This window comes from Lissotriton vulgaris, chromosome 2_1, assembly GCF_964263255.1.
Source record: "Lissotriton vulgaris chromosome 2_1, aLisVul1.2, whole genome shotgun sequence".
Taxonomy (NCBI): Eukaryota; Metazoa; Chordata; class Amphibia; order Caudata; family Salamandridae; genus Lissotriton; species Lissotriton vulgaris.
Genome location: NC_141687.1, coordinates 352,514,484 through 352,541,213, shown reverse-complemented (window position 1 = coordinate 352,541,213; position 26,730 = coordinate 352,514,484). Strand labels below are relative to the sequence as shown.

Genomic DNA, 26,730 nt, shown 5'->3' with positions numbered 1-26,730 from the left:
TCTACCGCCGAAAATACATTTATTTATTTATTTATTTATTTTTAGAGTTTTCTATAGCGCGAACTTGAACCGATTAGGTTATCAGAGCGCTTTACATAGCACCAGTTCCGTTACATGTTATCACAGCACTTTACATAGAATCAGTTACGTTGCACATTTCAGGAACTTGAACCGATTAGGTTATCAAATCGCTTTACATAGCACCAGTTCCGTTACATGTTATCAAAGCACTTTACATAGAATCAGTTACGTTACACATTTCAGGTATTCCACACTCTGATCACGAACTGCGTTGCTCATTCTTAGAAAGGATTTAATACGCTCTGGGTTCATACTGTCCATTGTACACGTTTAGGATAAGATTAAGGTTAGGTATTAAGGTGTAGGGTTAGGCTTAGGTTTAGAACACTTACCCTTGTACTTAAATCATCATTGTAGTGCTATTCTCAGGTCAACGGAAGTGTACTGAGTAATGGTATTCTCACTGGTGAGGCTTCCTGTGACCTAGCCGCTTCACTGGCAGAGCGTTCCTTTCACCTGCACTGTTCTCGCTGGTGAGCCTTCCTGTTACCGACACCGCTGCGGTGGCAGAGCGTTCCTTTCACCTGCACTGTTCTCACTGGTGAGCCTTCTTGTTACCTACACTGCTCCGGTGGCAGAGAGTTGCTTTCACTTGCACTATTCTCACTGGTGAGCCTTCTTGTTACCTACACTGCTCCGGTGGCAGAGTGTTGCTTTCACTTGCACTATTCTTACAGGTGAGCCTTCTTGTTACCTACACTGCTCCGGTGGCAGAGTGTTGCTTTCACTTGCACTATTCTTACAGGTGAGCCTTCTTGTTACCTACACTGCTCCGGTGGCAGAGTGTTGCTTTCACCTGCACTGTTCTCGCTGGTGAGCCTTCCTGTTACCTACACTGCTCCGGTGGCAGAGCGTTCCTTTCACCTGCACTATTCTCACTGGTGAGCCCTCCAGTTACCGACACCGCTGCGGTGGCAGAGCGTTCCTTTCACCTGCACTGTTCTCACTGGTGAGCCTTCTTGTTACCTACACTGCTCCGGTGGCAGAGAGTTGCTTTCACTTGCACTATTCTCACTGGTGAGCCTTCTTGTTACCTACACTGCTCCGGTGGCAGAGTGTTGCTTTCACTTGCACTATTCTTACAGGTGAGCCTTCTTGTTACCTACACTGCTCCGGTGGCAGAGTGTTGCTTTCACCTGCACTGTTCTCGCTGGTGAGCCTTCCTGTTACCTACACTGCTCCGGTGGCAGAGCGTTCCTTTCACCTGCACTATTCTTACAGGTGAGCCTTCCTGTTACCTACACTGCTCCGGTGGCAGAGTGTTGCTTTCACTTGCACTATTCTCACTGGTGAGCCTTCTTGTTACCTACACTGCTCCGGTGGCAGAGTGTTGCTTTCACTTGCACTATTCTTACAGGTGAGCCTTCCTGTTACCTACACTGCTCCGGTGGCAGAGTGTTGCTTTCACTTGCACTATTCTCACTGGTGAGCCCTCCAGTTACCGACACTGCTCCGGTGGCAGAGTGTTGCTTTCACTTGCACTATTCTTACAGGTGAGCCTTCCTGTTACCTACACTGCTCCGGTGGCAGAGCGTTCCTTTCACCTGCACTATTCTCACTGGTGAGCCCTCCAGTTACCGACACTGCTCCGGTGGCAGAGCGTTCCTTTCACCTGCACTATTCTCACTGGTGAGCCTTCTTGTTACCTACACCGCTGCGGTGGCAGAGTGTTGCTTTCACTTGCACTATTCTTACAGGTGAGCCTTCCTGTTACCTACACTGCTCCGGTGGCAGAGCGTTCCTTTCACCTGCACTATTCTCACTGGTGAGCCTTCTTGTTACCTACACCGCTGCGGTGGCAGAGAGTTGCTTTCACTTGCACTATTCTCACTGGTGAGCCCTCCAGTTACCGACACCGCTCCGGTGGCAGAGCGTTCCTTTCACCTGGACTGTTCTCACTGGTGAGCTTTCCAATTACCTACACTGCTCCGGTGGCAGAGAGTTCCTTTCACCTGCACTATTCTCACTGGTGAGCCTTCTTCTTACCTACACTGCTCCGGTGGCAGAGTGTTGCTTTCACTTGCACTATTCTTACAGGTGAGCTTTCCTGTTACTGACACCGCTCTGGTGGCAGAGCGTTGCTTTCACCTGCACTGTTCTCATTGGTGAGCCTTCCTGTTCCCTACATAGCTCCTGTGGCAGAGCGTTCCTTTCACTTGCACTAATGTAACTGGTGAGCTTTCCAATTACCTACACTGCTCCGGTGGCAGAGAGTTCCTTTCACTTGCACTATTCTCACGGGTGAGCCTTCCTGTTAATGACACCGCTCTGGTGGCAGAGTGTTGCTTTCACTTGCACTATTCTCACGGGTGAGCTTCCCTGTTACTGACAGCCTCTGGTGGCAGAGAGTTGCTTTCACTTGCACTATTCTCATGGGTGAGCTTTCTTGTTACTGACACCGCTCTAGTGGCAGAGTGTTGCTTTCACTTGCACTATTCCCATGGGTGAGCTTTCCTGTTACTGACAGCCTCTAGTGGCAGAGTGTTGCTTTCACTTGCACTATTCCCATGGGTGAGCTTTCCTGTTACTGACACAGCTCTGGTGGCAGAGCGTTGCTTTCACTTGCACTATTCTCATGGGTGAGCTTTCTTGTTACTGACACCGCTCTAGTGGCAGAGTGTTGCTTTCACTTGCACTATTCCCATGGGTGAGCTTTCCTGTTACTGACAGCCTCTAGTGGCAGAGTGTTGCTTTCACTTGCACTATTCTCACTAGTGAGCTTTTCTGTTACCTACACTGTTCCGGTTGCAGAGCGTTCTTTTCACTTACACTATTCTCATGGGTGAGCTTTCCTGTTACCTACACAGTTCCAGTGACAGAGCTTTCTTTTCACTTACACTATTCTCACAAGTGAGCTTTCCTGTTAACTGCACGGCTCGAGCGGCAGAGCGTTCCTTTCAACTGCACAGCTCCAGTCTATGCATGTTTTATTTAATATCTCTTTATTGATTTTACAATAATCCTACACCTGCACAATGCACACAGTTCTGGACCATCACCAGGAAACCCATGTGACTACCCGCCTCCCACCCATCCAGTTCACAAACAGCATGCGTTACAAGCGGACGTACTTCCTACTCAGTGGAGGGGGGCAGAGGGGAAGCCTGTGCATCTTAGAGATAACAATGAAACTAGTAACCCAAAACAAAACACATACATGAGACCCCTCGTTGTATCTTAGTAACTGCAAATGTTCTCAGGCTGCAGTCGCGGCCCGTGCCTGTAAGAGTGGTGGGACAGGGTTGGGTGGAGATTCGTGAGATGACCACGAGGAAAAATTAAATAAATAAGTAATTTCCCCCATCGTCGTCTGTCAAAATTTCCCCCACACCCAGCCCCATTGCTTTTACCTGCATGGGCCACAACTGCTATCTTAGATCCTCCCCCGTGGGGTCCTTGCACCGCTCCAGTCTAGTGTGCTAACCCAACCCCTGGGATCTCCTCCTTACCAACCCCGCTCCCACCCATCAATAGTTCCTGCTGCCACTGCATGGTCCAGGCTCTACTCACACTTGGATGTCCATCATGATCCTCTTGTCTTCCTCCACGTGGATGCCCCAGATGCAGTCCTGCCCTGTGCCGTACGCCTCCGGCCAGTTAGGAGACAGGACAACTCCAGCAGAGTCCGTGATCTCCCCACTGCACACAGCTGGAAAGCGAGAAGAAGGGGTGTTTAGACATTATTGTAGGTGTAGATGTGGTCTGTCTATCACAGCCCCCATCCTCAGCAGTATCCCTCACAACCGTTGCCCCACTGGCCCATGTCCCCCAGAATATGGGATTGGAGACAAACACTAGTCTAATGTATCTTGGCCACTGCAACACTTTTCCTCTTGCGGAGGTCATAGTCCAGAGACACTAGAAGAAGGGCATAGCCAACCAAGTTTCCAACATGGGTACTTTGGGCCTGCATTGTGGAGATTACGGTGGTGGATGGATATTGCACAGATGAGAGGTGATCCACTCTGCCCCTTAATTCCCATTATAGTGGTATGTACTCCCCAGGTCCTCGGGCATCCTACAAGAAACTGACCTCTGCACGCTGGCTCTGTCTCGTTCCACTGGGGGTCGCTGGCATCGACACACTCGATGATGATGGAGCCCTGCTCCAGGGTGTAACCCATGTTACAGGTGAACTCTACGGTGGTCCCAACGGGGTAGGCACTGTCGCTGGTGGTAAAGTTGCCATATTTGATGAAGGGCTCATAGCAATGCCCACGTTCGAAGGCTGCATTCCCAAGAAAAAATGGCACAATTAGGTGTTATTAGCATGATTTAGCTCTAGCATTCAGTGCTTGTCATCAGGTAGCTCTGACCACCATCCAAACCAACACTGTTACATACTGAAAAGCAAAAGAAAAAATGAGAGGGGTTCGTCCGGCCTAAGTTCCAGTGGAAGAATATTCCTACACTTACCTGTTTTCCGTTTAAGCTTATAAACCTGAAAAGACCGATAAAAACCCACGAAAAGCCAAATTATCTTTATCCTTAACACTGCAAAAGATATATTTGTCTGCACTCCCACAACTAATATGCCATGTAAAGAAAATGAAATGAGAGATAATGTTCTATTTGTTTATTGCTTTTTCATGGGCAGACACAATGTGGCTTTGCGACAGAAGGTAAGACATAAGGGATAATGGTGTAGTGTAAGACTAGACTACTTTCACTTTGATGTTTAGGAATGACATTAAAATTCATTCTTTTTCCTTTTGCTTCTATTGTTTTGATTCTCGGTGGTATAGACGTAATTGCAGTGCAATAAAAACAACATGTTTTGTAAACACTGGAAAAGCACAGAATGGCGTGATTTGAAGATGCCAACACCAGCGGCGGCTCTTCCGCTATGACAGAGGAGCGTCGCCCCAAAAAAAACAACAAGAAAGGAAAAATAAATGGATAATAAACACTCTTTTTATTTTTCCTTTCTTGCCGAGCTTTGGGGGGGGGGGGTAGGCCTGGGACAGGTACTCAGGGGGGAGTGGTGGTGCACTCCCTTCAATGCGCATGACGGTTTGGTCGGCCGTCTCAGGCCGGACAAACCGTCATGCGCTTACAGGTGAGTTGGAGAGAGCAGACACAGACTCCCAGTCTGTCCTGGAACTTAAATCAAGGGCACTCAGGCCAATCCTGAAACTGCTGTCATGTGTGAGAGCAGCTTCAGGATTGGCCGCTGGGCATTCTGGGAGCCTGTGTCGTCTGAAGGAGAGGAGCAGGAGAGCGCGATGCGGCCGGTTGCAGGTAAGTTTTATTTATTTATTTATTTTTATCACCTGTGAACCGTATGCCCTCCATATCCTTCTCCCCCGCCCACCTGTCCCACTGCTCGTTAAGCACACCGGCTACTACTGGGCAACACGAATCTGATAAAATTAGAAAAACACTTGGAAAACACCATTACAATCCACAAAAGATAAACACTGATTCCGGGAAACCTTAAAGAACGCTATTCCAGATGATAGGGCATTTAACTCTAAAACCTCTAATACCTAGTCACTAGTGAAAGCTTCCCTCGGGGCACCTGAGACTATGTTAATTCTCTCTCTCGAAATTCATAATTCTACAATGTTTCTGCTACCTCCTTGATGGTTGCACTAAAAAATCCCACTGAGCGATCAACACAACCCATAATTCTCAAAACAGCATACCCACAGAGGATCTAACCCTCCTGGCAGCCTCCTCAGACAGTTCCCTGCATATTATGAACACCCCCAGCCACTACAGTAAACGAGGAGATCTCAAGAGCACAAACTTAACAAAACTTACCACAACTAATCCAGAAGCAAAAAGAAAGCACAGACTACTAATCTACTACCTATTTAACCCTAACCTTTAGTTCCATAGTAGCGTGCTGCTCGTTGCAAAGCGCTTCAACACCTCGTCAGGGGTAGTGAGCGCTATATAAACACAATTTACAATTACAACAACCAACAAATCAGCTAATAGCACTAGGCAGCTTTACATCCTTGCACTGATATGACTAGCTAACATATACACTCCCACTAACTTACAATGGAACATTTATACCATCCTTAAGCTAGCTTGGTATCATCAAAGCCACACTTAACTTAAACCAATATGCCAGACCACGGCTGACCCTGCTGGATTCGCTCAACCCTCACCATCACCTCATCATCCAGCACCCCACCACTGAGGCATCCTTCCAGAATCCTTCTGGCGGATATGGAGTACTCATGGCTTTACCTTCGTATCGAAGAGCCACACCGATCGAAGTGCCGCTGTTGTCGGTGGTCAGCTCCACAAAGAAGTGTGGTCCAGAGCTGGTGAGGCCCTCGATGGGCAGATACTCCACTTCATACGAGTCGTACACCGGGGGTGCGTCAATGTTGTTTCCATTTCGGATGATGAGCCTAGAGAATAAATAAGACGGGAGAAGATGAATGATTTACGAAGGTGGTGTCCTTCCCATACATTTTCCTGCAAAAGATCACACAAAGTGACGTTTTGACAGCAGAGGACCTTAGTTCTACACCCGAAAGACTCTACTGATGCTCATAACAATGCACTGGCTGCAACTGCCTGGTACCAGAAGACTTCCCTTAAGTTTTCTGGTCAGCAGTGGGGGCACCTTACTGCTTGCTGATAGCGATAGACTAGGGAACAGTTAATCACATGGAGTAGAATCAAGGTCCATTTTGGTTTGAAACAGAGGGTGGCAGTGTCATGAAACTTACATTTTTTTTGTTTCCACATACATCGAAATCTCCAATAACAGGTGATATTACCCAGAAGGCAATGGGAGCCAACAGAGCCTCCCAAGGAAAAGGAGCACTATGCCTACAAGTAAAATTCAAACAATACAGACCAAACAGAACACTGCGCTGCAGATGTGCGCCACTTATCACACCACCTTACCATAAACAATTGTAGGTGGCACTGCTTTCTCAGTACCTGCTGTCACACTCACTACCAGCACCATTAGAAGCACCGAGGACCATATACATTTCAGAAGTTAGATGAAACCCTGGTTATTTCATAGATAACTGCACCTCCAGCATCCAGATGATGCAGCTGAGAAAACAGTTGTACCTTCAAGCTCAATCTTCCGCTTGCATCCCACGAATTGCAAACAACTCAACCAGCAAACTATTTTCATTGTACAGGTAAACAAAAGAAGAGCTGACCTACAGTTTGCTATTGCATTATATAGCTATGTACTTCCATCTACAGCTGTTATAGCACACAATAATACTAAAACCATAATAAGTAGTGGTCAACAACAAATTGTAACTTATACCTATTCATTTTGCATAAGACATATCTGCTATGAGGGTTGGCCATCACCAGCACTGTACAGCCAAACGTCACCAAATAAACAGGCATGGAATAACTGAAGCAATCTCCTACACATTCAGTGGCGTCCGCCACAAACAAAGGGTGGGGGGGCAAGTGGAGGGAACGTGTGGTGGGGAGAGGGTGGTCACGTTAGAGTGTTGGGAATAATATATTAAAAATAAAAAGACCAACCTGTTAGTCCTTTTAGATCTGACAGCAGCATTTGATACCCTGTTCCCCTCGACTTTAACAACTCGTCTGAGGGAAGTAGGGCTGCAGGGCCCAGCGTTGAGCTTGCTGTCTTCCTTCTTAGAACTTAGGGAGCAGAGGGTTAAGCTTGGAGAGTTACTCTCCCCTGTTAAACCGGTGCAATGTGGGGCCCCACAAGGGCCGCTGTTAAGTCCGACTTCAGGGAGTGCATGCAAACAGTTGCAGAATGGATGATCCACAACTCCCTGAAGCTGAATGGCGATAAAACCGAGGTGCTGATCTTTGGCAAGGACAAAGATGTCTGGTCCAGTGAGTGGTGGCCTCCATCATTGGGAGCCTGTCCTACACCTTCGCTTTCTGCCAGAAACCTTGGAGTCATCTTCGATACTTCCCTGGCTATGAACCTGCAGGTAAATCGAACGGTGGCTACCTGTTGGGGAGTCATTAGGACTCTAAGGAGAATCGCTCACTATCTCTCCCCTCAGGCACGTAAACAGACTGTAGTCGCATTGGTGTCTTCACGTTTAGACTACTGCAACGCTCTGTACGCAGACATCAACAAGGCCCTTATTCAACACCTCCAGAGCATGCAGAATGCTGTGGTGAGATTTGTGTTGGATGCCCATAGGTCCTTTTGTGCTACCTTAACCAGGAAGAACCTCCATTGGCTCCCGAGCCAGCAGAGAATTGTGTTCAAAATTCTCTGCTTGGTATTTGGAGCACTTGCGGTAGGACCATCTGATACCCTAGGACCTCTATTAACCTCCTACTCTCCAAGTAGGAGCCTTCGGTCTTCGAACAAGAATCTTCTGTGCATCCCGCGTAGCAAGAAAGTCAGATGGGGAAGCAGGGCCTTTGATACCGTGGCCCCCCGTCTGTGGAATGCCCTCCCCATAGACATAAAGATGCAGCCTTCGTTGCCTCTTTTTAGGAAAGCGTTAAAACATGGTGCTTTATTGAGGCCTATCAATAAGCTTGTTATGTGGATCTCTCCTTTGATTAGGCGTCTTGACGCCCCTCGGGCTAAGTAGCGCAGTATAAGATGAAATTCATTCATTCATTCATACTGAAGCCGCCAGCCGCCTCGAGCATTGCGTCGTGACTCCTGTTCTGGTTGGACTGAGACAGCCAGCCAAACACATATGCGCCTTAGGGAGTGCACATAGCACTCCTCCTCCAGTGCCCCACCCCTCCCTGCACCAGCTGGCTCAGAGAGTCGGAAAATGAAAAATAAAACAATGGCAGAGCATCGTTTTATTTTTCCTTTGCTGGCTCTGAGCCAGGCAGTGGGGCGACGCTCCTCCGCCATTACAGAGGAGCCGGCGGTGCGCACATTACTGGACAATTTTGGAAGACTTTAATAAAGTCAATTTACGGCAGGCACCAAACATCTACACAAGCTGACCACTTCTGTACATTTCACTAAGATATGGGATGATAGTAAAACATGTCCATCCCAAAAGATCTCTCCAGTTCTCTCTCCCTTCAACCATGCCAGCTCAGTACAACTGCACAGAAAAGGTCAGATTGGACAACCCAGTGCAGTAACCAGATACACACTATGTCAAATAAAGTACCATAAAGGGACCTCCAGAGCTGTTTCCAAGATAGCAGCATGCAGAAAACCAGAAAACTGTGCACTTTCTTTTACACTCCATCATCTAACATGCTGCTAAGTGCTGCATCTCTTAACACAATAACAGCACGCACAACATGGAATACTTCCCACATGTGATCAAAACAAGGACAACACACTCCCAACCACACACTCTATATGGAGTAGCATGCTACTCATGTAGGCAAGCGCTTCAGCACCCCACTTTGGGGTAGTACAGGCTATATAAATGCTACAGTACAGTACAAATATTCTAGGCCTCTGGAGGCACTTTCCATTGGTTGATGCTGACCTGGCCAGAGGCGGCCTTTTGCTAATTGCTTATGGTCTAGACTCACCTGTCATCGTCCTCGGCCAAGGAAACCTTCTCAAAGTGGAGGTGGAGCCGCTGAGTTTCCGCAGCCTGCAGCAGCCAATGGCAGGTCAGATTGTTGCTGTAGTTAGAGGGGAATCCCGGTGACATCAGGCGGCCAGTGGTAACGTTCCGGATCACTCCCCCGCAGGTTGCTGCAACAAAACCGGAAGAGTGAGATGGAACATATACAGCCATGCTACCCTTGCTAACCAATCACAAGTAGAGGAGGACTGGCCCATAAGGAAAAAACAGGAGACTTGATTATTTAGGAGGACTAGGAGGAAGAGTAGTATTGTGAAATTAATCAAAAGGCAGGTGCCTCGGAATGGTGGTATTACCTAGGCAGTCAGTCAGGCAGTCGGTCTCCTTGAAGGATTCTGACTGCCTGACTGGGCGTAGCTGGTACGAGACAACACTCCCCAAGCGTGTAGGTGCAGCATAACAAAAATGAACAAAAATAGGGCTAACTGCGATAAATACAACCCCGTGTGGTATGGTGGCAGCTGGTACAAATGCCCTTGGCTCCCACATGCCAATCCGCATCACAAAGTCCACTGTCCAGAGAGGCGACAAACAAACCTCGCGCCCTGACGAAATTGCCACGACTTAGCAATGGCAATGAAACATGTTGGCCTACTTTGACAAGGTTTGCAACATGCAGTGCTTTTAATTTGAGTAAGCTCATGAGTGTGAATAAAGAGGGAAAATCTAACTGCGAGTCTTACCTCAATTTTAATTGAAGGAGCACATTGTCCTTTACAAATCACGGGATTTCTGTTTTGGAGTTAGTTAAATTTCCTTTTCTACTCTTTCTGTCTTCTTACTGGACACAAATCTGTTTTTTTTCAGTGAGTTGGCAACCAATGATGATAAAAGTGGGCATGCTGGTGAGAACCTGCCGGTAGCCGCCCTGGTGTTGCGTACGTGAGGTGCCTACTCACGCTTTCACTTATTTTTATACGTTTTCCCCGTGTCACACACTGCGGTTGGAGGTATGTGTTGGCGGATTGACTGAATGCAGTTCATTTTAGGAAGCTTAAATAGTTGGCTCTAGGACTGGCCTACACTGGACATATTGCCAGAGACTGGCTGGGGGTGGATATCCTCACGTCATAAGCCTTTCCTCTAAAAAGTCTGTCTACCTCTCTTAAAAGCCAGGTCTTTTGTTGTATTTGTGATTAGTGAGTGGAGGGCGGCCTGGCTGTTTTTTTTCCTCTAAAGCTCCTTGTTGTGCAGAGTCAGTCTCCATGAGCCAGTCTCCTTGAGTCCTCTGTGTCCATGCAAGGATGGACTGGCTTCCATATGCCATGTGAGAGGCCCCAAAAAGCTGGTGCATATGAACAAGCAGTTCGGTGGGGGGAGAATCGGTTGCAAGATGTTTCTTGACACACCAGTGCTCTTTAAGAGAGTAGCAGGAGTGGGGAAGAGCTAGAAGTATAAGATGTAAGCAGCTGGTAGGGATGAGGAGCTGCCACAGGTCAGGCAGCTACGCCCCAGCCGAATCGTCCTTTCAAACCATTAACCTGGAAATTCCTTGTCAACTATTGATCAGTATCTGAAATCATTTTATTGCCATCTACTAATTCAGAGTAGTGATGCGTGTCACCCACTGGCCATTCTGAAACCCCAAAGCTCACATTAACCTTAATGGTATCTTTGACACTGAAATACCTCATGTGCAGAATAAACAGTGACAAGATTGTGCTCATCAGTCACAAACATCACTCTGAGGCATGTGGACAGCAACCCTCTTTCAGTGTAACTGTGTGTCTCTAGATATTGGCCCACGACCCCTCACTCTGGGGACACCCTGGGTTCCCCTATGACAACGCCTGGTGGGTTGTGGAAGGTGTGACATCAGAGTCGTGACTGGGTGCGAGTGGGTATCTCCAAGTTCTGCTGAGACCTTTAACCCTATATCAATGGGTACTCCAGGCCTGTAGGGCCTTGAAAAGTCACCTAGGGCACTAAATCTTTTGGGGCATGACCGGTCTATCCTAATATACTGGCCTGTGAAGAGCCCAGTAAACTAATGGCACTTATATATATATTGCAAGTGGCTTGCTTTGTGAGGAATTGCTAAGCTCAACCAGTAATCACAAGTTAACTGGGCTTTCAGGCACTAGGAGACACAAAAAAACATTAACTGACCCATTTTTTCCAGAAGGCCAAACTCCCTTACAAGTCATCTATTTCGGGCACTAGACTCTAGTGAACACTGGACCGAAACTCAGCAGCAGGGATCAAACCTAACAAAACCCAGTGAGCTACTCTGAACCTCAGCTAGCCAGACTGTTGCTGTAGGCTTATGAGTTACCTTGAAAGACTTTCCATCCATTCACTGACTGCTATACTGGCAGGAAGCACTTTAGTGGGACCTAAACCCTTTCAAACTGCTGGTGAAGCAGACCTCATAGGCTTGCTTTGGATTTGTCCCCTTAGATTCACTGTGGGCTGTCTTCGGGGTCACATCTAGGCACATGTAAGTGACAGCACTTCTGTTTTCGATTATTGTGTCATATTATAGCATTGAGGCCTACTTCCAAGGGCCAAACCAGTTGTTGAAGGCCTTGAACCCGAGTTACAGATCTGAAGCACAGACTATAGCATGGCAGAGGGCTCTTTATGACTGTATAGAAGGGGGAGGAGCGCTATAAGGCTACTAGAACATTCTAACACCAAAGGGAGAATATTGTAAATTAAAAAGGTAGAAACAGAAGCAAAAACAATGGAATATTGCCGGAGAAGGCTTGTTCCACCCATTATTGGCCTTCTACCAGTCCACTGCCTCCAATGGAGCTCTAAATATTCTAATGTTCTTACAGAACTTTCAGGCTCCATTGAGGTATTAAAGGTGCATGACTTCAAGGATATAGCGTGAAATTGCTCTCAATTGAGCGTAAGCTTTGGTGAAACATTGCATCTGATTTCCTAAGAACTGAATAAATATTGAACCCTCTCTCTGTTGATCGCGTCACAACGGCGGACATTACATGTGACCTGTGGGACTTGTGGTGGTGGCTTCAGGATGTCAGGGCCATGCATGGCCCATCTTCCTTAACTGGGAAACGCTGGGAGTTTTGCCTGACGGGACAGATGGGCCTACCCTGGACAATGAGTGAGTCTCAGCACAAGGACTCGATGACCAATACATGGCCTCGGTCCTACACTGCAGGCCAGAGAATGAGCTTATGGTGGTTGGAAGAAGGGAGAGAAAGCATGCATGATGTCTCAGCGGCAGGCCTCACCACCAGCATACGTTCAGTCTTAAATACGGAGGGCAAGGGTGAGTCTCACTCGAATGACGGAGGTCATGAACCCAAGCCCGCCACACCCATGGAAGGCCCAGCGTGGTGCCCCTGGGGTCCCCGCTGGCGCGCGCCTGCTTACCCACACACTTTGGCTCCCTGCCGCTCCAGAAGGGGCGCGTGGCATTGAGGCAGGTGATGATGTGAGGCCCTTGCAGCTGGTAGCCCGTGTTGCAGTAGAAGTAGGCATCGCCCCCGGGGTGAAGACTGGTCACTGACACGTCCCCGTAGGCAGGCCGGCCTGGGAAGCCGCAGCTCAGCAAGTAGGCTGTGAGAGGGTGGGGAGTGAATGAGTATGAGAGAGAGGGGGGGTTAAGGAGCGAGAGAAAAAGGGGAAGACATCGAGAGAAAGAGTGAAGGTAGAAGAAGCAAAGGGATAGAGAGAGAGATTGAGTAAGAGAAGAGAATTAGGAGAAAGGAGAGTGAGAGAATAATGACACATGATGAGAGAGATCGACAGAGAGGGTGGGAGAAGGAAATAGATCGAGAATTGGGGAGGGATAAGAGAGGAGAGGAAGCAAGAGAAAAATAAGGAGAGCATTAGGACTGTCGAATGAACTCCCAGAATGCACCAGGGCAATTGCTATATCCATTCGTCAAAACAAACACGGACATTCCCCACAACCCAACATTTGTACCTTCCTTGATGAGATTTATGCTCAAACGCGGGTATAATCCCTCCTTATTGGGGTGCCACACGAAGAGGCGACCCCGGGCCCTGTGATTGGCTGCACCCTGAGTTTCAGGCCCTGCTCTCTCTCGAAGTCATAAGTCAAGTTGTGAACCTGGCTACGCAGGGTGCAGTTGCCTCCTCCTCACTACTACTACCACCATTACTACTACTAATAACAACAGTCAGGGGCGGCCTTAGGCATGTGCAAGCTGTGCACCTGCACAGAGCCACCAAACCCCAGGGGCCACCACGCCAATATATATCCTTAATATAATAATCCTCTGAGGATGGATACATATTTGCATGGTGGCCCCTGGGAGGGATTTTGCGGCATCCGCTCTGTTCCACTTCCAAACACCTTTCTAAGCTCCGGGGTGGGGAGGGGGGGGCTCCGCCCCACCCGGACCCCCTCTTCGGGGGCCCCCTACCTACTCTCCCTGCCCAGGGCCACCATGAGCCTAGAGCCGCCCCTGCAACAGTAATAATTGTATAAAGCGCTTCATAATGAACTTCACAATAAACAGATTCAGGCGCTTGAGTACCCTATTGAAGGCAAACTTACAGTACCAGGCCAGCGTCTCCCACTACCGGTCAGTGGCAGCTACTTGCACAGCTCACCTCTGCCAGCTGAGCACGCTGCCAGCCAATGCTGGATTCTTACGCTACCGACTGGTGCCAGTTGAGCACATCGCCCACCGGTGCCAGCTTCCCACACTGGCCATGACAGCCAATGTAGGAGGCACCCATTCACTCCTTGCCCCCTCTGCTGCGACTATGTACACATATATGCGTTCTTGCCAGGTGTGATGGTGGTTCTGCGAGTCGTGCACTTGCCTCAGATATACTCCTGAGAACACAAGCTCCTTCCACGCGTCACGGAGGAGCAGACTGACAACCGTCAGCCTTGAACCGGGGACCTGGAGGTGGACGCTTCTGTTCTCCCCCTCCCCGGAATCCCCTACAGGTGAGGCAGCAAGTCCCCTTGGACAATGGGATGGGGTCAAGCACTGCTATATGGACTAGATTGAGCTTTCCCGCCTACAGGCACCAATTAACTGCCCACACTGACCTGACGGGCAGGGAGAGCTATAGATCGCATCGCAAGAGCAGCAAACAACGCAAAGTCAGATTGGTTTGAGACAGTGGTAATGGGACAGTTTTCAGAGTGGGGGTGCTGCCATCAATGTTACATCACCGAAGTCCCAGGGATTGAGAAAAAGCAAAGTGTCAAACAAAGAACTACCGTATCGAATGAGCCACGTCCATTCATCAGAGAGTGAGAAAAGTGTGGTATGTAGCCAGGGGTGTGTTTTGGAGCACAATTTCACAAATATGTTACTAAAACATGAGGTGGCAGCGAACTGTCACTTACAGACAACTCATTTTCAATTGAAATGATCAGAAACTTTGCACTGACATGCAGTTTTACTGCTAAAGCCAAGTGACTCACAAATAATGCATGGAAATCAGGAATCACCTTATATTTATCATTTGCACATCATCCAGTAAAATATATTGATTGTTTTGATCTTATTAAAATATTTGTTTCCATCATACTTCAGAATTACAAAAAAAAGCTTCATTGAGGCTTTCTCGACTGCCATGTTCTGAAATATTTGTACAGTTCATTTAAATGTTGTGTTAGAAAAAAAACAGACAACCCACGGCCTTTCCTTTCACACTCCCTGTACCTCTGCAAAAATTGTCTGTTCACTTTACAAAAATCTCTGATTTTGAAACCTTTCCCTTGGCAGAGAAAGAAAAGTAAACACCAATCTCCGTGTTAAAAGAATAAACAGCAGTTTGTCAAAAGATAACGCCTTACATTTGAGCTTTGTCTCTGAACTCACAGCAAACGTGACAAGATAAAAATAACATTTTAAAGGCATCTTTTTGCTAATTCACCTTTTGATCTCCAGCATGGTTATTTTGGGGGTCCTGCAGCAACCATTGTAACCCTTTTTCTAGCGCCTATGGTTTTAAGACCTACCTTTTGAACCTTAGAGAGCCCTTTCAAGTTCACACAAACCCATCTATACATTTCACAGGCATGCACGGTATTGTGTGCACAGCTGCTGAGCTGTAGAAGGGCAGGGCGCTGCTATCTTTCAAGGTCATTGGTAGAGCAGAACTCCAGGGACAGACCAGAAGAGTTTCTGTTACTTCCTCTGCTCAAACTTCCCAATTTTCAGATCAATCAGAATTTGCAATCAGTATCCTCAAACAGGTAACTACATCCTAAGGACGCATCACAAATAGGGTTCTTGCTTGATTATGTTTATTGTGCCTGGCGAATTCCCAGGTGCAATAAAAGCCACACCTTCAGAAGTTTCACACCTGCCAAAATGGAATGGTGAGAAAGGTCAGGTGGAAACGGGGTCAGGTAGACTATGGCGAGTGAAGCACAAAATCCTCAGTCTTTACCCTATTTTTAAGGGTTCAACGCTTTCAGCGCCCATTAAATTACGAAAGCATGGGTGTTGGCAAACAGCGCCTGGCTCTCTGAGGCACTTGCGATCTGTGCCAGAGTGCCCGAGCTTCTGCACTCCTCCAAGAGAGGTCTGTCTTTTGCTGAAAGAGTCGGTCTATAGCATAGGCATAGGTAGAAGCCTTTGAAAGAAATCTGACGAGATAAGAAATATGTTGAAGATTGGCACACCTGGCGCCTTCACCCAGGTGTAAAATCCCTTTATAAACAGCTGGGGAGATGGTGTGATGTGTGGTTTGGTGTAAATCACTGCTCTGACTTTAAATCTCGTCTCCATATAGATTTACCAGATGACTCCATTTCATCGGGGACACCGTGTCCCTGTGCTGGACTTTCCTTTTGCAAGTCATGTTCTCTCCTGTGCTAGAACAGTGGGAATGAATCAGAACTATTACTCACAGAATGCACTAGGTTATTAAAAGGAAGCACAGGCTAGGAGGCAGAGTCTTCCGGAAACCTTACGCTACATGGCAGGCACATCACGCTGAAGAGCCCCGGTAAGGCGAAACATGTCTGCAGGAAGACCCTTTTTACATGACAAGACCTTGTTTATATTACAGTCTAATCAATTCAGCACTTTAATAGCACTTTGGATTAAGATATTGCCAATCAACCACTTCCCCTTTGATATCGCTCCTGACCATCATTCAGATTGTCAACAGACCTACGAAAAACAAAGGTCACATGATCTGCAGTCACACATCCCTGTTGGCCTGATCCCTGTGAAGTACCTCAATCACTGCCTTAAAAACAAGCTTCAAATCCTAATCAAAAAAGTTCTTACAGTCTGCAACTGGATGTTCTAGGTCAGGACAATTGAGGAACTGTATTGCAGAGTTATCCCTACCCCTAAGCAATCACCAACAATCTAATAACGCGCTCCGCCACTCAAACTTTTTCAATTTAACCTCAGGCCAAATAGGCAAGCACAGCTGTGCATGTCTTCCTTCCGTGCGGGCGGGCTCCCAGGCCACATCACACAAGCGTGCCTCACCTTCTGCATTTTTTCTTCCACGCCAACCATCACCTGTCCTTTTTCCAGAATAATATTTTCTGTTAAATCTATGGACACATTTGTGAGGTCTCCGCTTCATGTCCATAGCAACAGTTTTAGGTAAATGCCATTGTAGCTTCAGGACCGGCAGAGCCATCGAGATGGCAAAACTAGGCATGAGGTAGAGCACGTCTTCACTTAGAGGCGGACACGGAGAAGACAGCGTCTTTTCGCATCCTTTTAGACCCATCAATTGCTTTCGAAACTAGTACCAACATAGTGCCTTGAAAGATTCTACCCAATGGTTGAGGTAGTCGATTCTGCAGCCAGATTATTTAAATTCCATCTCCATCCTAATCAAAGCCACATTTTGTATATGGGTTTTTGGGAAGTCCCCTGGGGTTGGTGATCTTGCCCTTCTCTTCAACATTCAGGACAGCCCCCCATCTCATGTCATAAGACTAGGTGATGAAGTTGACTTTTATTACAGCACAGATGGCTCTCATCTATGCATCTTGCTCTCCAGTGCTACCAGAGGGCCTACCTGCCTCATTTCAACTTCTACGTTAAATTGTCTCTATAATGCACTGCCTAATCCTGAAGAGTTCACAATCTAGATTGTTTTGTAGGTCAAAGACAAAAGCAAACACAACCTCCTCAAATGTAGTCAATAATCTACACAAATGATGCAATTGCTACCATTGCTGCCACTCATTTCAAAGAATCATCTTTAATATGAATGTGAAAGGACTTTCTCGGTGGAGGTCCAAATTAACAATGCAAGTACGAACAGTGGCACACCTGGAAGAAGGGAAAACAGTGGACAGCAAGGGTGAAAAGTAGGTGTTTGTCGAGTTAGACTTGAAAAAAAGCCAACATGTGACTAACCTGAAAGGATTTGTGGAAGTAAAGTAAGAGATAGTATGGGTCAGATCAAAATGAGGAGCAAAAAAACACAGTGTAGGAGTGATTTTCTCTTCTGGAAGAGGACGAGAAAAGGCGTGGGTTTGGAGCAGAAAATGAATTATACCATTCAGGCTAAATACATAATTGCTCTGTGGATGAGTGTGATTTGACTAAAGGTCGAGCTGATGAGTGGCTAAATTGATGCTTAGCTAAATAATTATTTTAAAAAAGAATGAACCGATAAAATACCCAGTATAAAATTGCTGGTCTGCAAATGTGAACAATTCCTTTACCAAGCAGGTTCGTTGTTTTTAAAAAGAACTAGAAAGACAAACATGGGACTGCAACAAAAAAAATAAAAACCATTATTTTGTGCCTATTGTGATCCGACCAGGAAACAGAATCATGGGAGGAGGGAGAGCCACAACAGTGGCCAGGCAGAAGGAAAAAGGTAAGGGGGTTTGAGCTTCTGAATGCAGAAGAACAAAATGGCACAGAGGAGGAGGTGGAGGAAGGGATTAGGAAAGAAAGAGCGACATGACGAGAGGCAGGTGGGCCCTGGACCAATGAGGAATATTTTAGGATTAGAGCTCTACCCACTGTACAGATTGCAGTATATTGCTTCATACTCCATACTGTAGAGGCAGCGATGAGGAGAGCCACAGGGGAGGGATGAAGAGTGTTAGACAAATAATGTGTTCTAATAAGAACAGAAGGATAAAGAAAGTAGAATTGAAAGTAACAGTGCAGAGGAAGCCATTTTAGAAAGGCCATATGGGGCCAGTTGATGGGATCTGAAACCTAACATTGGATTGTTGGCAGGAGAGTTGCATCTTTGACTCAGCTGGAGCTCGCGAGGAGGATGGAGGGGGAGGAGGCTGATGTCATACGCTGACGCGCTAAGGGAGGGAAAGCACAGCGCAGCGGGTTAACCGGCCATGAACGACCCATCTGGCGGGTCTTGTATACGAGGCACCATGATGAATTATCTGAAATAAAGCCATAATGCCCCATCTCCATCCCAGAACGAGGCTGCAGAGATGGCAGGAGTCATTAGTTCTGCTGTATGAAAAATTAGCCTCAATGCTTCCCTAATGGGGGCCATAAAACAGGTTTTCCCCTCTGCAGCATAGCAGCCCTGGCCTGCAGATTGAAGCAAAAGGAAAACTCGAGAAACTGGTGACATAGGCACCGCGCGGTAACTCCAGGCCCTTTGTACAACACTCACACACAAGGTGATGGGAACAGAGCACATCAATTCTAGAGGCGCAGCCTGATGGGTCATGTGGCCAAAGGAGACATTGTTCTGTAACCTCCATGTCAGGGCTTGTAAACCTGGCAGGGCCACCTCAACCTTTCATGCTTCTGAGGTAAGGTGAACAGATTTTGAAAAACAAAAACCAGGACATTCCACAATCACGGGAGTAGGTCTACGATTTTCCATCAGGTGACAGGGACACAATTTCTAAATTTACAGCGCTCAACAACATAGAAAACAAAGACAACTACACACTAAGGGATAATTAAATGCAACTTTTATACACGGCATCAACTTTGTTAATTAGGCTGCTTGCTGGTAAGGTCTGCTAACAGATTACACACAGGAGGACATGACAAATTGCCTCCCTCTGTCTTCGATAGACCAGGATATGTGCTAAATTTACTGATATCTACTGGGACAGATGGCAAAAAAGCTGGGACTGATGGCAAAAAAGCTGGGACTGTTGATTCAGATATTTCCAGCTCCTGGTCACTACATACAGAGGTGAGTAAAAGGAATACTATTTACATTTCCTGGTTGTCTAGCAAGAGACAAATCAGGTGGCTGTGTGTGCTGTTTAATTGATGAATTCATTATAGGTTCGGTTCCAAAATTGGAAGGTGAATGGTTCCTATTATTACAACCAGATTAAAATGTTGTCTCACCCGCCTTCCCCACTTCTACAATTCGAAACTCCAAGTTTAACTACCAGAACGTATGTATCCATCTAGGATCCTGAACTGACCCTACAATGCCAGTTTTCAACAGCTGCTCTAGCTTCTTAAACCTCTGTCAAACGTGGTGAAGTGTGTCTTCCAGACACTGGACCAACAGTTGTCTTGTGGGTCCATCATGTTCTAAGTCAATGCCCCGTCTGAGAGTTGTTTCTACTTTCGGTAGTATGTGGAAAGCTACAAACATTCATTTTAGGCCCTTATACTGTTTTCATTGACTATGAAGAACCTAAAAAGCAAGCCCGCCACACGGCACACAACAGTGGATAGAACAAATGGTTGGGAGGGACTCTACGATGACATGAAGAGATGCTTCCAGACATCTTGAGATGTGGTTATATTGTCCAATTCGTTAAGTGTATAACAGGAGGATCGAGCTCTAAACTCCGTTTCCCAATGGACCAAGTAGGTTATTCTACTTTTGCCTCCATCCACTTATCTGCACTTAGAAATAAGCTAAATGCTGGTATTGAATGCTAGGCACATATTATTTTCAGAAATGCACACACTTCCACATACAGGTAAATAATCTGCAATATTGTTGCCTGCAGCCAATTATAATAATAATAATAATAATAATAATAATAATGTAAGCATGAGTCAATTGGAGAATTTGCGTCCAATTTCACTTCTGCCTTACTTTGCCAAAATAACAGAGAAGGTGGTCAACATTCAACTAACAGCCCATATTAATAAACACAATTTACTTCACCCTACTCAGTCGGGTTTTCGTGCAATCTACTCCACTGAATAATCACTGCACCTATCTACAGAAACCATCCGCAAACATGTAGATGAGGTCCAGATAGTCGCCCTAGTTCTCTTAGATCTCAGTGCCGCATTCAACACTGTAGCCCATCCTACACTCCTCCAGCGCCTCAGGAAAGTAGGTGTGGCTGGACGGGCCCTAGAGTAGCTGGGGTCTTTCTTACACAACCGTAGTTTTCAGGTGTCTCAGCAACCATACTACCTCAGGAGCATTAAGCTGGCTAAAGGGGTCCCGCAGGGCTCCATACTCAGCCCCACTCTTTTTAATCTCTACATCACTCCACTGGCAGAGATTATTGGAAAATGTGGCATCAGTGTCGTGTCATACGCTGATGACACGCAATTAGTGGTGTCTCTAACACAAGCCCACGATGAGTCAGCCCTTAACTTCTCAACTTGCCTACAAGAACTGGTGTTATGGATGTCAAACAACTGTTTGAAACTTAATGGCAACAAAACAGAAGTGTTAGTGATAGGTAGAACCCCCTCAATTTGGCCCTCATCGTGATGGCCTCAGACTCTGGGACCGACCCCACACCCCAGCGAGCAAGTTAAGAACCTAGGCATGTGGCTGGATACTAAACTATCCTTCGAAACCACAACAGGTGGGTGGCAGGGAAATGTTTTGGGGTAATGCGAGGACTTTCGAAGACACTTGATGTACTCCCTGTGACAGCTAGGAAAACCATGGTCCACGATTTGGTAACCTCAAACTTGGACTATGGAAACGCCCTCTACCTGGGTGCTAGTAGCAAATGTGTGCAAAGACTCCAATGTATTCAGAACGCAGCGGATCGTCTTGTTCTAATGCTACCCAGGAGAGCTCCCTCTAACCAGGCCCTAGCTTCCCTTCACTGGCTTCCGATGAGGGAAAGAATTCTCTTCAAAGCCCTGTGTGTCAGTCACTGCATCCTACAGAGAAAAGGGCCTACCTATCGTCATGATTTACTCACCCCCTACAATCCGACCCGCCAGTTGAGATCAAGCGGGACGAGACATCCCCGCCATCAGAAGAGAAAGAATGGGTGGCCGATCCTTCCGTTACCTGGCAGCTAAACACTCGAACAAACATCCCCTGTGTCACCGGATGGAGTCATCGGAGACACTCTTTTGGAAAAAACTCAAGACCTGGCTCTTTCCGTCCTTAGGCCTTCCCTTCTAATGTGTATTACTGTACTGCTCCCAATATGGTCTTTTCTGCCGCAGAGTGGGGACACACTAGTTAGTGTGGCCATGCGCTTTATAAATGTGTTTATTATTATTAAACCAACTGTAAGGAGGCCCTAAAACAGTAATTCTGGCTCTCCGGTATCTCCGCAGCAAACGTTCGCCAACTTGTAGTGACGCACTTTGGTGTATGCTCGCAAGTGCTGGTTGCCAAAGGTGCCTGCATCTTGGGGATCTAGTACCAATGTGAAGTGCCAAGGAGTTGCACCACGGACGGGTCACCATGGGTCACAGCTGTAACCCCTGGTTTGATCTTTGCGAACCTTGGCTCTGCTTATGTGACCCATGGCCTCAGAGGTGGCAAAATTAGTGCCAAGAACACAGGGGATTCAGAAAAGGGGATGGTGATGAACAGAGTGTCTGAATTAAGTAGACCACTCCTACCCAGTCCAAAGATCAGGGCTTGATCCATCACCGTTATTTAGCTCACTGCACCATCCCAGCTCAGAACCTGGCTATATGCAAATTAGTCTGTCCTTGGCCCAGTGTATCATGGGAACAGGGCAGACCAAACTATAAAGCCAATTCTTCACCGGAAAGGAGACAAGCTTCCGGGGACCGGTTTCTGGCATTTCAGCCGTCGTCGGCCCGGCTTGCTTGAATCCTGATGGTGCAGTGAGCAAGGGACTCATGTCTGAGTATACCCTGCCACACCTATAGTGGCCAAAAACGATTCAGAAAAGGGGATGGTGATGAACAGAGTGTCTGAATTAAGCAGACCACTCTTACCCAGTCCAAACGGTGTTGGATCTAGCCCTGATCTCTTGTCTGAGTGAGAGTATTCTGCTTAATTCAGAAACTCTGTCCATCACCACCCCTTGTTGTTAAATATTTTGTCCACCCTAAGCGTGGAAGGGTATACTCAGATGTGAGTCCCTTGCTCATTGCACCATCAGGATTCAAGCAAGCCGGGCCGACAACGGCTGAAATGCCAGAAACCGGTCCCCGGAAGCTTGTTTCCTTCCCAGTGTAAGAATTGGCTTGGTAGTTTGGTTGGCCCTGTTCCCATCATGCACTGGGACAGGAACAGACTAATTTTCATATAGCCAGGTTCTGAACTGGGATGGTGCAGTGAGCTAAAAAACGGTGTTGGATCTAGCCCTGATCTCTTGACTGGGTGAGAGTATTCTGCTTAATTCAGAAACTCTGTCCATCACCACCCCTTGTTGTTAAATATTTTGTCCACCCAAGCGTGGAAGGGTATACTCAGATGTGAGTCCCTGGCTCATTGCACCATCAGGATTCAAGCAGGCCGGGCCGACGACGGCTGAAATGCCAGAAACCGGTCCCCGGAAGCTTGTTTCCTTCCCAGTGTAAGAATTGGCTTGGTAGTTTGGTTTGCCCTGTTCCCATCATGCACTGGGACAGGAACAGACTCATTTGCATATAGCCAGGTTCTGAACTGGGATGGTGCAGTGAGCTAAAAAACAGTGTTGGATCTAGCCCTGATCTCTTGACTGGGTGAGAGTATTCTGCTTAATTCAGAAACTCTGTCCATCACTACCCCTTGTTGTTAAATAAGAACACAGGGGAGGCTCGCATTAACAGTGTCAGGGCCCAGCCTCCTTTTCTGCATATTAATGCAATTAAAAGTGGAGCAGGAGGGTCTGAAATGGACCCTTCACTGGCATCTTAGGTAGGTAAAATATAATGGTTTTCTATTTATGTTATGTGCATGCATGTGGGTGAGAAGGAGTTTGTATAAGAGAGAATCTGTATGTGTGAGCATGTACGTCAGTATGTGGGATAGTGTGTGGTGTGTGTGTTTGTGTATATGTAACGGAGCGAACAAGAGAGTTTTAAATGAGTGACTTAGGGAAAAAGAGTGCAATTGTTGTGATGTCATGATGGTTAAGGTCATGTGACATCACTACTGGTGATGCCATTCACATGAGGCACATGATGTCACTTCTGCTACCTCTGGAATTTTGGAGAATCTACGCCTATGAGTGGAACAGGAGGTCGGTGTGTCAAGTGGCTTCCTAAAAGATTTATCTAGTTCTTTCATTAGAACCATATGACTTCTGCAGCAACCAGGTCCATAAAAAGTAAATACTTTGCCCAAACCCGCAGTCAGCTATTTGACACAGTTAATGCCTCATACATCAGTATTGTGGTGTAGGTAATCGATGGACACATAGAAGATAAACGTAAATGTATTCCCTAAACATAGGCTTGACACTAGTGCGTTTCCTATCCTCATCTCCAGAGGCTTTAACTAACAACGCGCTGCGCGAGCCATTGTCAAGTAGCTGAATGTGAACTGTCTGTCTCGCGGACAGGCTGAACCAATGAAAATACAGAGTAAGATACAGCTCATTGCCATGCTAAATCACTGTGCCAGTGTGAGTGTGCACGTGTGTCCGTCCTTCTGTCCACCCACCCATTCATCCATTCATCCACACATCAATCCACAATGTCCAATCATAACTATTACAAACGGCTCTGAGAGGGGGTGTATACCTCGGACAACTCGTCTTTCTCTGTGTACTCTTCTCTGCTCTTTCTCACTTATGACTTTTTCCCATTTTCATCTGTTGCTCATCAGAGTTCGGGTGGGGGGCACATAAGTTGATGGCTTACAGCAATGGATCATCATCCCCTTTTGTGTCGCTTACAGCAATGGATAACAGCCCACCCCTTGCCTGACGTGGGCAGTGCATTAGAAAGGTGTACTAACAAGTCATAAGGTGTCTTCTTGTGAGTCTCTTGCTCTTGCTAGCTCGCAGCGAGGCGCACTGAGAAGTGATAAAGGGACTCTTGATATCCGATGTCCGGGGCTCACAGGGAGAGGCGCACTCACAAGTCATAAAGCGACTTCTGGCGAGTCTCTTGCTATCCGGAGCTCGCAGAGAGAGGCGCGCTGACAAGTCATTATGGGGCATATCAAAAAGGAACAGGGAAAATTAACGCTAATTTAGCTTAGCGTTAATTAACTTAGCGTTAATTTTTTTAACGTCCGCTATTGCTGGATAATATCGCCTGGTTATCGCGTTATTAACAACGCTAACCGCCAAGGCGATAAAAAATCCAGCGATAGCGGCATTTTGGGAGGTTATCGCTGGTAATGCAGAGATAAAACTACAAGGATAGGGATATCCTTGTTGATAGCCCATGGTGGACTTAGCCATGTAATCCACCTTTCATTGGATTACATGGCTAAGTCTGAAAATTAGCAGACGTAAAAAAGCAGTGTTAACCGTGGTTAGCAATGCTTTTCTTGTCTCTAACAGGCTTAGCAACATTTCTCCTATTATTTTGCTTTGAAACACCCACTTTGCATCTCATTAGAGATGCAAAGGGAAGCGTAGTGAAAAAGGGTGCTAACACGCGATTTTGCATGTTACCACCCTGTTGTTGATAGGGCAATATTTTTATCTCTGCTTCTTTGGCTTTTAAAGACAAAAAAGCGGAGATAAATCCCTTGTTAATATGCCCCAAAGTGACTTCCGGGGAGCCTCTTGCTATCCAGACTCATGCAAGTGGTGTTACCTGGCTGGAGAGTTGGTGGAAGCTTTACTTGCCTCGCCGGTGGCCCATTCTGAAGCACTTCAATAGAAAAGATCTTAATGTGTTATATTAAAGAGATTCACATAGGGCCATATCAAAACAGAGATATCAAAACATTTACTGAGTATTATAAAATCTTAGCAATTGGAAACTGGTGGGAGGCAAAGAGTCAAAAGCCAGGTTTACATTTGATGTTTAGATGTGCAGTGCCCTTTTTTCTCTCTTAGGGGCATATTATCAAGCAGGGCTTTAAAAATTATCGCCGTTTTAGCTGCAGAAAACAGCCGCTGAAACGGCGATAATGGGCTTGATAATATGGCCTTGTGAATTCCAATAGAAACCCATGTTCTTGTGTGAACATGGGTTTCTATTGGAATTCTTCAAGGCATATTATCAAGCCCATTATCGCCGCTTTAGCGGCAGTTTTCTGCCGCTAAAACGGCGATAATTTTAACGCCCTGCTTGATAATATGCCCCTTAGTTGTCCCTCTACATTTTGCTGATGTAGCTCCTATGGCTACCAGAGTGTGAGCAGGAGGTAGTTGGTTGAAGTTAATGGGTGCAGGTAGCAGTCAATATATTAGTGGTGCTTGTGTGATAAACGAGGAGGCTGCATTCTTGCCTCGGTGGGGCGGAAGCTTCAGAGAGTGCCCTTTATTTGGCCCTGGGTCGAACAGTAAAGTATTGTATCGTGAGGATCATAGAGAAGCAAGTGCTGAACCATGGAGGGCCCTCACAGTACCATGTAGTGTGGTGTGGTGGTGCCTTCTGAAGAAGTGCTCTTGACAATTTTCTTTCCCGCTCTCTCAATGCAGAGACACACCCTTGGTGGCATTCTTTCTTTGCTAGTGCTTTGAGGTTCACAGTTGCACTAGGTGCTTTACAAACCACCTAAACAACATAGCACAACATGACATTACCAAGGTACAAGTCCTAAAAAAAGAAGTGAGGGGACGCTGTTACCGGAAGTGAGGTCACGACAGGAAGTGACGTCACGAAGGTGGCTTGCACCATCGGGCTCATTGCCTCCCCTCGCTCACCCCTTAGATGCGATTGCATCTGAGAAGCCAGCGCGTGAGCAGCGTGCTGTGAGCGCTGATCTCGTCCCAGAGAGGCCAAATAGTAAAGTCCAGCTGTTTGGCAGGGGGGACGGCGGCCACCCGGTAAAATAAGTAGGGGGACGCCGTCCACCCGGGTGGTACCCCGACTCGAGCCCTGGACATTACATAAGATCTATAAATGTTGGAGAAGGTTTAGTGTAGGTTTTCTTGTACTGTGGAATGAACTTTTGTTTCAGCTGCCCC

At 46.8% G+C, this 26,730-nt stretch overlaps 1 protein-coding gene across 2 annotated transcripts in view; it reads right to left on the bottom strand.

Annotated features, from left to right (window-relative positions):
* The window catches only part of SEZ6 (seizure related 6 homolog), a 1,086,274-nt gene that overhangs the window by 218,193 nt on the left and 841,351 nt on the right, over nt 1–26,730 (bottom strand). For both annotated transcript variants that reach the window (XM_086955133.1, XM_086955132.1), the window contains exons 5-9: nt 12,948–13,133; nt 9,541–9,709; nt 6,286–6,452; nt 4,115–4,309; nt 3,592–3,730 (exon numbers count right to left, since the gene is read on the bottom strand). In XM_086955133.1, coding sequence (XP_086811259.1) covers nt 3,592–3,730; nt 4,115–4,309; nt 6,286–6,452; nt 9,541–9,709; nt 12,948–13,133 — 856 coding nt within the window. The remainder of the gene's footprint in view (nt 1–3,591; nt 3,731–4,114; nt 4,310–6,285; nt 6,453–9,540; nt 9,710–12,947; nt 13,134–26,730) is intronic.